Source organism: Lactuca serriola, chromosome 4 (genome assembly GCF_051521515.1).
Source record: "Lactuca serriola cultivar US96UC23 chromosome 4, Lser_US96UC23_V15, whole genome shotgun sequence".
In the NCBI taxonomy this organism is placed as follows: Eukaryota; Viridiplantae; Streptophyta; class Magnoliopsida; order Asterales; family Asteraceae; genus Lactuca; species Lactuca serriola.
In genome coordinates, this window is record NC_136411.1 from 92,932,809 (window position 1) to 92,945,999 (window position 13,191).

At 30.9% G+C, this 13,191-nt stretch overlaps 1 protein-coding gene across 1 annotated transcript; it reads left to right on the plus strand.

Moving 5' to 3' along the window:
• The first annotated feature begins 7,307 nt into the window (after positions 1-7,307).
• LOC145102122 ((3S,6E)-nerolidol synthase 1-like) lies at positions 7,308-11,752 on the plus strand. The gene is made up of 7 exons (XM_079039483.1): positions 7,308-7,382; positions 7,480-7,789; positions 7,895-8,252; positions 10,084-10,302; positions 10,423-10,561; positions 10,865-11,113; positions 11,263-11,752. The coding sequence occupies exons 1-7, from the start codon at positions 7,308-7,310 to the stop codon at positions 11,533-11,535; spliced, it is 1,623 nt and encodes a 540-aa protein (XP_078895609.1). The 3' UTR covers positions 11,536-11,752.
• Positions 11,753-13,191: the final 1,439 nt, after the last annotated feature.

The following is a 13,191-nucleotide window of genomic DNA, read 5'->3' on the forward strand; positions in this document are numbered from 1 at the left end:
TATTAATGATATATAAACATGATGTATAAACTAAGGTATTATAGAGTCAATCACCTAAAATCCTTTTAGTTTAATACTGGATTAATAAAATGGATTAAACCTTTTACTGGTAAGTTTCTAGTTTTGTATACTGAAAATTCTGATTTGAAAAGTATGCTTTATACTAGAAAACTGTGCATTGAATTAGTGTCCTATGACTTGACCCATACCTGGTACCCCTTATGATGATTTAATGTATACGAGACATATATATAACTAAGATTGAATAGATAACAGCCTGGGTGAATCTGCTCTAAGCCCACAACCAAACAAGGAACAGGAAATGAAGCGGAAAGAACACATCCTATTACCTATCGGATCCTATTAATATATATCCCTTGGTGTATACATTAAAGAATCATAAGGTTAGCATTATGGTCCTTTTCTACTGAATGTACTAGACCCGACTGTTCTGTTTGTCGTTTGTAAAATGTAAATATTGTAGTATTGTATATAGTAACTACTATTGTACTAAATGCCTTAAATTGATTATTATGGAATAATGTGATGGCTAGATCCCATACTAAACGCTCTCCCTGTCAAAAGATTCTGGGACCCAAACACAACCTCTGCAATCAATTGCAAGCCGTGAACATCCACATTAAAATTATGTGATCATGTATACCCAATATAACTATCACCTTTTGTTTAGACCAATGTGTTAGTGATTCATTGGTATAATTAGATCCTGTAATAGTGCCATGCTATAGCATCTTAGTATGTTCGTTCTGTTATAGTATTTTTACTATCTTCTCTTGTTATAGTATCTTAGTATGTTCTTTATGTTATCGTGTATTGTATCTAGTATGAACTGAACCTCTAAACTATACCCCTTATAGTTTACTAATGTTTTACTTGAACTGTTATTGAAAAGACTCATTTTACTACCAAGTTATGCTTGTACTTTAAAAACGGAGTTTTGTTAAACTATAAAGCAACATAACTGTAAAATAGTTTTTGAAATGTTTTGATCCCTTATAGAAGACATAAGCAACATTTTGAAAGATGTTTATAACAAAAAATTACACAATTATCATTGTGTTCAACTTATATTCCCCCCTTAAAAGCATTTAAAACAATTAAAAGATTCATTACGGGGTATGAACTCACCTGATGTGGGTTATTCAACGAATACGCGTTTAAGGATGAGAGGTTCAATGAATGAAGTCTCGAGATACAATAGGTCCTAAATGACATATAAGGACACATATTGACATGAATATAGTGTTTATAAACAACTATATGAAAGGAAACACCTTTCGGGACTAGGAAACACTTTGACCAAGTGTTGGAATCACATGTGATTCAAAAAAGGAAGGTAGAGTGACACTCACATGAGTTTACGGCCATGAGTTTATGGCCTAAGGGAGTTTACGGCCGTAAAATCATGGTCACTCATGTATAAGTGTAAGTTTGAAGGTTTGGGAAGCTTTAGGGACTTTTGCTCTACACTAGGATGAGAAAGACCACCTTCATTGAAGCTTTTGATGAGTTTACGACCCAAAGGTGTTTATAGCCGTAAACTCATAATCTTTTATGTTTATGAGAGTAGTTTAAGGTCCTAATATCATCTATGAAGGGTCCTGGGTTACTAGCTTTGCATCTAGGAGGGTTGATGGCCTATATATGCCTTCACAATGAGTTTACAGCCAAGGAAGATCTTGGGCCGTAAACTCAAGATGTTCTTGGGAAAATGTGTGTTTCAAGGGTGTGATTCAAGGCTTCCTAGTAGATATGAAGTATAGGAAAGAGTACTTACGATCTAGAAGCTTGAAATGGACGGTTTTGGCCAAGAACACTAGTGTGTGTTCTTGGTGTTCTTGGTGAAACTTGAAGATCTAAGAAAAGATTGATTTTTATGGGTGAAATCATGGAAGGATACTAGATTAAGAGATGTATCAACAAATCTAGGAAGAATACTTACATCTTTTGATGATCTAGGAAGAAAGTCTTGATGATACTTGAGAGGATTTGAAGGAAAATCGGCCAAGGAAGGAAAGAATGAGAAAAATGGCCAAGTATCATCTATATACCCTTGAGTTTACGACCACATGTGTTTACGGCCGTAAACTCATGGTCATGTGGCGGTGAACTCATTTTGATGAGGTTATGGTTTGATTTGCTACATTGTGGTTCTAGCAGGTACTTACTAACACTTATTCCTTAAGTGAATTAGGCTCAAAACTCCTTAGAATGACCTTTAACCGGGCTAGAACTCAATACTAATGAGTTTGACACTCAGTTGAGTTGATTGACTGGGTCTTAAAAGGTAAAAAAAAATTCAGGTTGTCACACCGATCTACCACCGTTCGATTTATGGACCATCCATCAACGTTCCATTTTTGCACGTTCAACCATGGATCGATTCCTGTTTGATTTTTCCCACCGGTATCAGATCTCCACTAGGAAAAAAAAAGGCAACTTCCAAAATCTCCCCTGAAAAAAAAACAAAGGCTTCAAATCTTCATTAATGGGTGGAAAAAATGCATATTTTCGACCACAATTTTGGTGTTTCTCAATGCATAGGTGGATTCCGGTTCAAGTTGTCGGGCGGTAAAGGATGTATGGCAATATCAAGTGGGGTTTTTCTGTATGTGGGTTTTCTGACGGAGAAAGGGGAAGAAATGGTTGGTGTGGTAGTGCCAGAATTTGTAGTATGAGTGAAGATACAAGAGTTGGGCATGAATCTACAATAGTTTTTATTTGGAATCTGAAGTAAGTGGTGGTGGGGTTTTTCAGCAAGAATGTGTAGTAGGCGGTGGTGGGGATTTTCCGATGGTGCTCCATTTTCTGGGTATAGATTATCAGTCAAGTAGGGGTGGCAACTCTTGACCCAACCCGTAACTCGACATTGACCCAACCCAAAAATAGACGGGTTTGAGTTGAAAATTTTGACCCGCCAACCCACCAATCTGTTTATTTCATGGGTTGGGTTCGGTTATCTATTTGGCTTCGCGGGTCAACCCGCCAACCCGTATATATATATATATATATATATATATATATATATATATAGGGAAATCTTTAGAAAAGTCCCAATATTTACGGAGAAGTTACACTTTAGTCCCAAGATTTTTTTTTTAAATGAAAAAGTCCTGAAAACCGGCAAAAATTTGCAGTTTGACCATTTTTGACCGTTTGAAACCGGTACCAAATTAATTTGGGACTATTTCGTAAACTAACCCGAAAATAGACGGGTTTGGGTTGAAATTTTTGACCTGCCAACCCGTCAACCCACCAACCCACCAATCCGTTTATTTCATGGGTTGGGTTGGGTTATATGTTTGGGTTCGCAGGTCAACCCGTCAACCCGTATATATATATATATATATATATATATATATATATTTATATATATATATATATATATATATATATATATATATATATATATATATAGGGAAATCTTTAATAAAGTCCTAAAATTTTAGTCCGGTTTATGTTTTAGTCCTAAACTAATTTTTGTTTACGAAAAAATCCCAAAAACCGGCAAAAGTTTGTATTTTGACCATTTTTGACTGGTTGGAACTGGTAACAAATTAATTTGGGACTATTTCATAAATTGACCCAAAATATTGGGACTTTTCTGCAAAATCAAAAAATATTAGGATTTTTCTGCAAACACAAACCTTATTATTATTATATTAAAAATATAAATAAGTATACTATTTTTTAAATTTGTTATTATTAATATTGGTAATAATACATATAAATACATTTAAATTAAAAAATATTAAAGACATTTTATAAAGGTGAAGGTTGAGCGGATGATAATGCTCTAAGCTTTGAATCATGAATGTCTGTTTGTATATTCTAACTTTGTATATGGTCATTTCACATTTGTTATTATTGTTTTTAATTCAGAATATTAACATTTAACAATTTAAAAGAAGCTACAAATTTTTTCAAATTGTTTACAAATAGTGAGCATGTGATATGCATGTATGTCTTGTGTGTAAGAATTTGAATTACCAACATGTGTGTTGCTCTTTTTTATTACTTTATCATTGTAGATTTTTTGGAAACATAGCAGATATAATGTGATAAAGCAAAACAAGTCATAATACTTTCTATTAAATAAAATATTTTAATTAATATTTTCGAATTTTGATATGGGTCACCAATGTAAATATTTATTGTGTATCTGTTGGATTTTAAAAGAAATCATTCTACCTTAAGAAATTTTATATAAAAAGTGAGAAATCCTTTTATCTTATATTATTTATACACAATTTTACAAATAGGCAACTTCTTTTAAATTGTTAAGTGTTAATATTTTGAATTGAAAACAATAATAAGAAACGTGAAATGATCATATACAAAGTGAGGACATACAAGATATTCATGATTTCAATGCGTAAAGCATTACCATCACCACCACCTTCACCTTTAAATAATTTATTTAATATATTTTTTATTTAAGTGTATTTATATGTATTATTAAAAATATTAATAATAATGAATTTAAAAATTAGTATTCTTGTTTATATTTTTAATATAATAATAATAATAATAATAATAATAATAATAATAATAATAATAATAATAATAAGGCTTTTGTTTGCAAAAAAGTCCTAATATTTTTTTTTGCAGAAAAGTCTCAATATTTTCGGTCATTTTGTGAAATAGTCCCAATAATTTAGGTCAGTTTATGAAATACTCCCAAATTAATTTGTTGCCGGTTTCAACCGGTCAAAAATGGTCAAAATGCTTACTTTTACCGGTTTTTAAGACTTTTTCATAAACAAAAATTAGTTTAGGACTAAAACGTAAACCGGGCCAAAATTTTAGGATTTTATTGGAGATTTCCATATATATATATATATATATATATATATATATATATATATATATATATATATATATATATATATATATATATATATATATATATATAGGTAAAAAGTCCTGAATATTAAGACTTTTCTGTAAACAAAAAATATTAGAACTTTTCTGCAAACAAAACCCTTATTATTATTATTATTAAAAATATAAATAAGAATACTATTTTTTGAACTTGTTACTATTAATATTGTTACTAATACATATAAATGCATTTAAATGAAAAAAATAATATTAATGACATTGTTTATGCGTGGAGGTGGAGGAGATGGTGATGTTTTTAGCATTGAAATCGTGAATATTTGTTTGTATATTTTTACTTTTTATATGGTCATTTCACATTTGCTATTATTATTTTCAATTCAGAATATTAATACTTAACAATTCAAAAGAAGTTGAATATTTGTAAAATTGTTTATAAAAAAAATAGTTTAAGGTAGAAGGGTTTCATACTTTGTATATAAAATTGTTTAAGGTAGAAGAATTAGTTTCCAAAACCAATAAATCCACTACAAACATCTATATAGGTAACTCATATCAAAATTCAAACGTACTAATTACAATATCTTGTTTAAGAAAAAGTAATAGGAATAATTCAAAAGTATTAATCCAAAAAACATGTCCTATTAGTTTTTATTAAACAAGATATTGTAACTAATACTTTTAAAGTTTGATATGAGCTACCTATGTAAATGTTTGTAGTGGATGTGTTGGATTTAAAAAGTAATCCTTCTATTTTAAACATTTTTATATACAAAGTGAGAAATCATTCTACCTTAAACTATTAATAAACAATTTTACAAATATGCAAGTTCTTTTAAATTGTTAAGTATTAATATTCTGAATTGAAAACAATAATAACAAATATGAAATGATCATATACAAAGTAAAAATATACAAACAAACATTCATCATTTCAATGCTAAAAGCATCACCATCTCCTCCATCTCCACCCTTAAACAATGTCATTACTATTATTTTTTCATTTAAATGCATTTATATGTATTAGTAACAATATTAATAATAACAAGTTCAAAAAAAATAGTATTCTTATTTATATTTTTAATAATAATAATAATAATGGTTTATTTGTAGAAAAAAGTCATAATATTTTTGTTTTACAGAAAAGTCCTAATATTTTTTGTTTACCGAAAAGTCTCAATATTTTGCGTTAGTTTACGAAATAGTCTCAAATTAATTTGGTACCAGTTTCAACCGGTCAAAAAGGATCAAACTGCAAATTTTTGCCGGTTTTCAGGACTTTTTTGTTAAAAAAAATCTTGGGGCTAAAGTGTAACTTATATATATATATATATATATATATATATATATATATATATATATATATATATATATATATATATATTACATTTAAAAAATGATATATTTAATTATTAATGAAATTTGATTTCCATCTGTATTCGTAATATTTTGTATCATTGTATTCCTTCCGTATTAATATGTGATTAATCTGCATTTGCGGTTCGTTAATCAGAAAAAGAAAAAATACATGTCATTATTTTCATTAGTCACGAACGAAGAACACATCCATTTTCTTTGAATTTTTTCATTTTTCATTTTTATATGGATGTTATTGACTTTATGATAAATTTATGTTGAAAACCTTTTTTTATGTTAATTACTTTAATCATTTTATGAATTTATGTTGAATTTTTTTTTTTTTTTTTAAATGTGTTGTGTGTTTATTAAACGGGTTATATGGGTTGGGTTTGACCCATTAACTTGTGAACCCGCGAACCAATATACTTAAATGGGTTATATGGGTTGTGTTGGGTTGAGCTTTCCAACCTACCAACCCGTGACCCGTCAACCCGTCAACTCATATATTATATGGATTGGGTTGAGTTTATGTTTTCTGACCCGCCAACCCGTTAACCCGAACCCAACTCAATTGTCAGGCCTACAGTCAAGTGTTCTTAACAAGCTAGAACAATATGTAAAATATTTTTTTATAAGTAAAAATAGTCAAAAATGGTAAAAATAAATGAAAATGAAAATAAAAAGAGTATTATATATAGTCCTTTCATGTTTCAAAATGGATGAAACGTTCAAATTAAAATTAATAATGGATGAAGTATGCAACTTTTAACGATATGATATATGATTCGAATTAATTTTTTAAAATAGAAATTAAACTTGTCTATTGATATCTGCATGAGAACGATTGGTGTAATTTACCAAAAAAAATAAATTTAAAACTTATATTCACCAACAAACTTTTTCTATATTTTAAACTTATATTCACCAACAAACTTTTTCTAATTCTTTCTTTCTTTAAAACTAAAAGATATAAAACTTTTATTTCCAAAACTTTAAAAGTGCCTAATAGATAAGTCAACATCAAATTCAATACCTATAAATAATGCAAGCAACTTCCAATAACAAACACACACACTCTCTCTCTCATGGCAATCAACAATAGTGTAACACAACTAAACATCCAGCAAAACGTAGTTCCTACAAAACAAGATTCTTTGCCAGTAAAAATAAACTTTAATGTCTTTTCCATTGTATTTGCTTTTTTTACTTCCCTTATATTTCGTGTTGCCGTCTAAAGCATGGCTACGAAAATTGCAGATCGAACAATCCACCAAGTATTCAGAACAATTGGAGGAAGTTCGAAATCTTCTAAAATATTCAGAACAATTAGAGGAAGTTCCAAATCTTCTAAAGCATGTCGAAGGTGTGCCCATAAAACTTGTGGAAATAGTTGATGTTCTCCAAAAACTTTGCATCAACCATAACTTCGAACAGGAGATTGACTCAATCGTGAAAACTCATTACACTACAATTTCCAATGGCCATGTTTCTAACCATGACCAAAGTCTTTATGAGGTTTCCATCAATTTCCGAATCCTTCGACACCATGGTTATTATATTCCAGCAGGTGAGCGGTAGTACACATCCTTGTTTTTTCTTCTTGTAGTACTAGATTCAAAGAATGTCAATTTTGTTAAAGTTATTAAGTACCAGTAAAATTTCTTCGTATCAGATGTTTTTGCACGCTTCAAGCAAAAGAATGGAATGTTCCTTGAAGAAATGGCCAAAGATGTAAAGGGATTAATGGCATTATATGAAGCATCACAACTAAGCATAGAGGGAGAACGTATTCTTGAGGAGGCTGCGGATTTTAGCAGCCATGCTCTCAAAGAAATGATGCCTTTTCTTGACGAAGATGAAGCTATAATGGTGAAAAATACATTAGAACATTCGTATCAGAGAACCTCGTCAACTTTCATGGTCAAGAAATTCATCAAACATTACTCGGGGACCACCATGTCTCAACTTGCTGAGATGGAGTTGGCTAAACTCCAGGCCCTACATCGAACAGAAGTTACTCAAATCTTCAAGTAAAAATTTATTTTGTTACACATGCAACATAATGAATGTACACAAAGGCATGAGAAACCGGTGGCTTAGATAAATGGAATTACAATCATTTGAAAGAAGCATTCTTTCTTTCTAAGGTGGTGTTTGAATTAGCTTTTCACAGCTAAACGTCATTTTTAGAAAAACAAAAAAATAAAAAATGTTTGACAAACTAGTTTTAAAATTCATTTTTGAAGTTTTTACATAAAGAAAAGGAATTTTTTAGAAAAGTCATGAAATCATGACTTTTGAGGTTTGAAAAGCTAAGCCAAACACCCCTAAATACTAAAATGAAGAGTAAATTACACAGATGGTTGTCATTTAAGGTAACTTATTTTTTTTTATAACTCCGACAAAATGAGTGGTATATCCCATAGTTGTCAAAATCGCGATCCTGATCGTAGGATCGTACGATCCTACGATCCTAGGTATGAAAAACGATCCGGATCATAAAAGGATCGTATTTGGGGTAGGATCGCAGGTAAGATCGTAAGATCGTAGGTAGGATCGTAGGATCGAGATCCGATCCGATCCTACCTTCCTTTGATTTTTTTTTTTTTTTTGCAAATGAATTTTTTTTAATCACTTTATGCCTTTTATCCTTTACCAATCTACCGTTTATCATTTTTTATTGAGACTTACGACTAATATTTTGAAGTTTTTATAACTTTTGAACGAAAAACTAAATGTTTGAAATAGTTTTCATGATTAAATATTATAAATTAAAATTATGTTCTATTTTGTGGGATCTTAGGATCTCGATCCCGATCTTGCAAACCCAAAATCGATCCTAGGTAGGATACGGATCTTGACAACCTTGGTATATCCTTCCTAACTTTTCTAAAACCCTTTTTGTTTTTTAATTTTATATGACTTTTAATCTTTTTAAAGGGACCCATTCCAAACACATTACGTACCACTTATAGCTGCTTAAAATTACTACACTAACCCTAACATTAATAAAAACAAAAACAATCCTATGTTTATCTTATTATTTGAACATATACAACACCACCCATCCCACGATACCACCATGATCTTCTCCGCCCCACCCCTTCTACTCTGTTTTTTTTTTTTTTTTCATTGACAACACCTGCAACCTAAAGCTAAGAAGAAAAACCCAATATTCCCATGTTTTTTGTAGGATCATCGTTACCATATCTCTTCATTAGGTCGTTATAAACTTCTTTGCTCTTCCATTTACAGCACCCTGTGGGTTGCTGCCATCTTCTCACTCGTTGCCCTCATCTCTTCATTTGTCCTCAAGAGAAAAAGCCTCCCACCACAGCCAATAGAAAGCACTGGACTGGAAATCGTCACCGACAATGAAACCTCAACTGTGATTTTACATAGCTTCGGGTCCAACTCCTTTTCCGACAACTGTGGTTGGGATGTGGGATTTTTTAGTGTATGAAGGTGGGAGGGTAATGCAGATTCCGGTGAAAGGAGATGAGGGAAGACGAAAAGGGTGTGTGGTGGTGGTGGCAGATGAGAGCATCAAGAAAGCGTGGGATGTGTTCTGTTGGCAATGGCCTAATCCGTCTACATGAGGAGAGAAGAAATTTAAGAACCACATGCTAGTCTTTTTACGTTTATTAGTTTGATTTATTTAAATAAATTTAATAAATACAAAAAAAAAAAGGGAAGGTCATATTAGTCTTTTTATATTGATTAGGGCAATCCAAACAAAATCAAACTATAAAAATGATAGGAAATAAAGAAAAAATAAGTAGGACCAGACGTTCAAATTATCTCAAAGGATAAGGACCATTCGTGTAATTTACTCTAAAATGAATTATCCTTCTGAAATAGATGGTGGAAGGAGTTGGGATTAGCAAAGGAGCTGAAGCTTGCGAGGAGTCAACCATTGAATTGGTACTTATGGCCCATGGCCAGCCTTGAAGATCCTAGCTTGTCGGAGCAAAGATTGGAGCTCATAAAGCCAATTGCCTTAATCTTTATAATTGATGATATTTTTGATGTTTATGGAACTCTAGATGAACTCGTCCTCTTCACAGAAGCAGTTATTAGGTACAATTTTTATCCAAAAATAGCGAAAACGTGCGTTAAGCTTCAATAACATATAACTTATGAGTTGAGTACCATCGATATAGATTTTGATTATAAGGTTGCTACTTCAATTATTTGCAGATGGGGTGTTAATTCTCTTGAACAACTGCCGTATCACTTAAGGATCTGTATTCAGGCTCTATATGACATAACACGTGAAATCAGTGACAAAATCTACAAGAAATATGGGTTCAACCCCATAGAGTATTTAAAAAGGACGGTATGTTGAATATTGTCTATTGTATGAGTTGAAAAACAAGTTTCTAATTGGAGCACAACTATCTCTAGAAACTAATTTTAATTTAAAGACTTCATAAATAAAAATAAATAAATAAATAAATACAACTTTAAACAAATACAAAAGTGATATATATATATATATATATATATATATATATATATATATATATATATATATATATATATATATATATATATATATATATATATATACCCAAATGGTGGAAGGAAAGCAAAGAAAAATAATATAAACGTACTTTTAAATGTAATTCAATTGTTGCAGTGGATAAACCTTTGTGAAGCGTTTCTAGTGGAGGCAAAATGGTTTGCTTCTGGACACTTGCCGAATGCAGACGAATACTTGAGGAATGGGATTGTAAGTTCTGGTGTAGAAGTAGTTACAGTACACATGTTTTTCCTTCTTGGTTGTGCTACTAATGAAGATAGTGCCACAATTATTAAGGACAACCCGGGGATAACATTTTGTTTAGCAAAAATACTTCGTCTTTGGGATGATCTAGGTAGTGCTAAGGTAATACAAATTTCATCCATGTATAACTTAAGTTTAACTTATATATAATTAACTTCAATATTATCTCATTAGCTATTAGCTATGTCTTGAAGATAAATGTTTTACTTATCATGTCCCATAGTAACATCCGTTTTGTTATAAACTAACAGGATGAGAATCAAGATGGTCATGATGGATCGTATGTGACATATTACATGCGAGAAAATGAAGGTTGTTCGCTTGAAAATGCACAAGAACATGTTATGTCAATGATATCAAACACATGGAAACAGCTAAATAAGGAGTGCCTCTCCCCAAATAAATTTTCAGCACCATTCATAAAGGCTTGTTTGAATCTTGCAAGAATGGTACCTATGATGTACAATTATGATGAGAACCATTCCCTTCCTCTTCTTAAGGATTATATAAATTCAATGTTTTAGGGAGGAAATAACATTCATCGCAACTTCGCAAGAAATACTAAAAAGTTAAGATTTCCACCTACCGAAACCAGTGGCGGAGCTACATGGGGCGGTAGGGTACTACAGTATCCCCAAAAATATATATATATATATATATATATATATATATATATATATATATATATATATATATATATGTATGTATGTTTTATGTTATTGTACCCTAACTAAAAAGATTGAACCATATTTCTTTTAATGTAATGGATAACTACATAAAATATATGTTGATAATGTTTGTACTTCAGTATCAAAATTTCTGATTCTACCAATGACTGAAACGCTAGGGTTGGTCGATTCTAATATTTTTGTGAGTTTTTTTGTTGTGTTTAGGGGTGTCAAAAAAACCCGAACCCGATTAACCGACCCGACCCTAACCCGAATAAGGTAATTAGGGTCGGGTTCAATAGGGTTAGAATTCCAAATCGGGTTATTCGGGTTAACCCGACAAACCCGATTTGTAGTTAGGGTCGGGTTTAGGGTTGATTTTTACAAAAAAATCGGGTTTCGGGTCAACCCGAATAACCCGGTTAGGAATTCACAACCTTTACATATTTCATTGCTATTTACTTGAACTATACAAAAAGACTACAAATCCTTTGAAAATGTAAATTTTTGTGACTCTAGAAGCATACGAGGGTCAAGTAACTCCCATTTGTCAAGTTGAAGTCCAAAAAGATATAAAACCTCCGCATCTCAAAATTACTAGAGCGGCTGAGAAAGTAAAGATTTTATTTTGATAATTATTTCTACTTTAAACTAACTATAAACATGAATAAACTACATGACGTTGATCGCTAACTAGAGATTGAAAGTTCATCTATTTAATATTTATAATGGAAGAACTCTTTTAGCTATTGTGGTATGCATGTTTTCTCGTATGTTGTAATAACCATGAGGTTCATGATCTTTTATTTTTAATTTGTTTCAATTTGTATGCATTCTTGATGTTAAGAAAAGAGTAAAAAATGGTTTGGATTTATATCAGATTGCACTCTTGAAAAAATCATATATATTATGTTTAAATTAAGTGTTTAGTGTATTAACCCGACTAACCCGGCTAACCCGACCCTATTAACCCGAAACCTGAACCCGACCAACCCATACCTTAATAGGGTCGGATACCGGGTTAAATTATTTTTTGTGAAAACCCGACTCGTTTAACCTGAAACCCGATCGGGTTGACCTGATTAACAGCCCTAGTTGTGTTTCTAAATTTATAGTAACGCTATAATAATATTTTTATAGTGTTGAGAGTTATATATATCATTAAAAAATTGATTTCCATATAACAGTTTTTCTACATACACATAAATTTATGCTTTATTAAATTGTACAATATAACATTTAACGCAAATATTAAATTTTTGTGTATGTAAAACTTGATGTTTACGAATCAACACCCATAATTAAATGGAAATATATATGTACCATTGATTTTTTGATTCTACGGCTTATTCAATTTTTTGTTTTTTAGTGTCTTTAAGCTATATATTTTGTGTTTTGTAGTTTTTATTTTACTTATATTATTGATGTTTTGACTCAAATGACCATTAAACTTTCGAATTTAGCCTAACTTCATCACTAAACTAAAAAGTCTCAACTTTTTTTCGTTTTTGT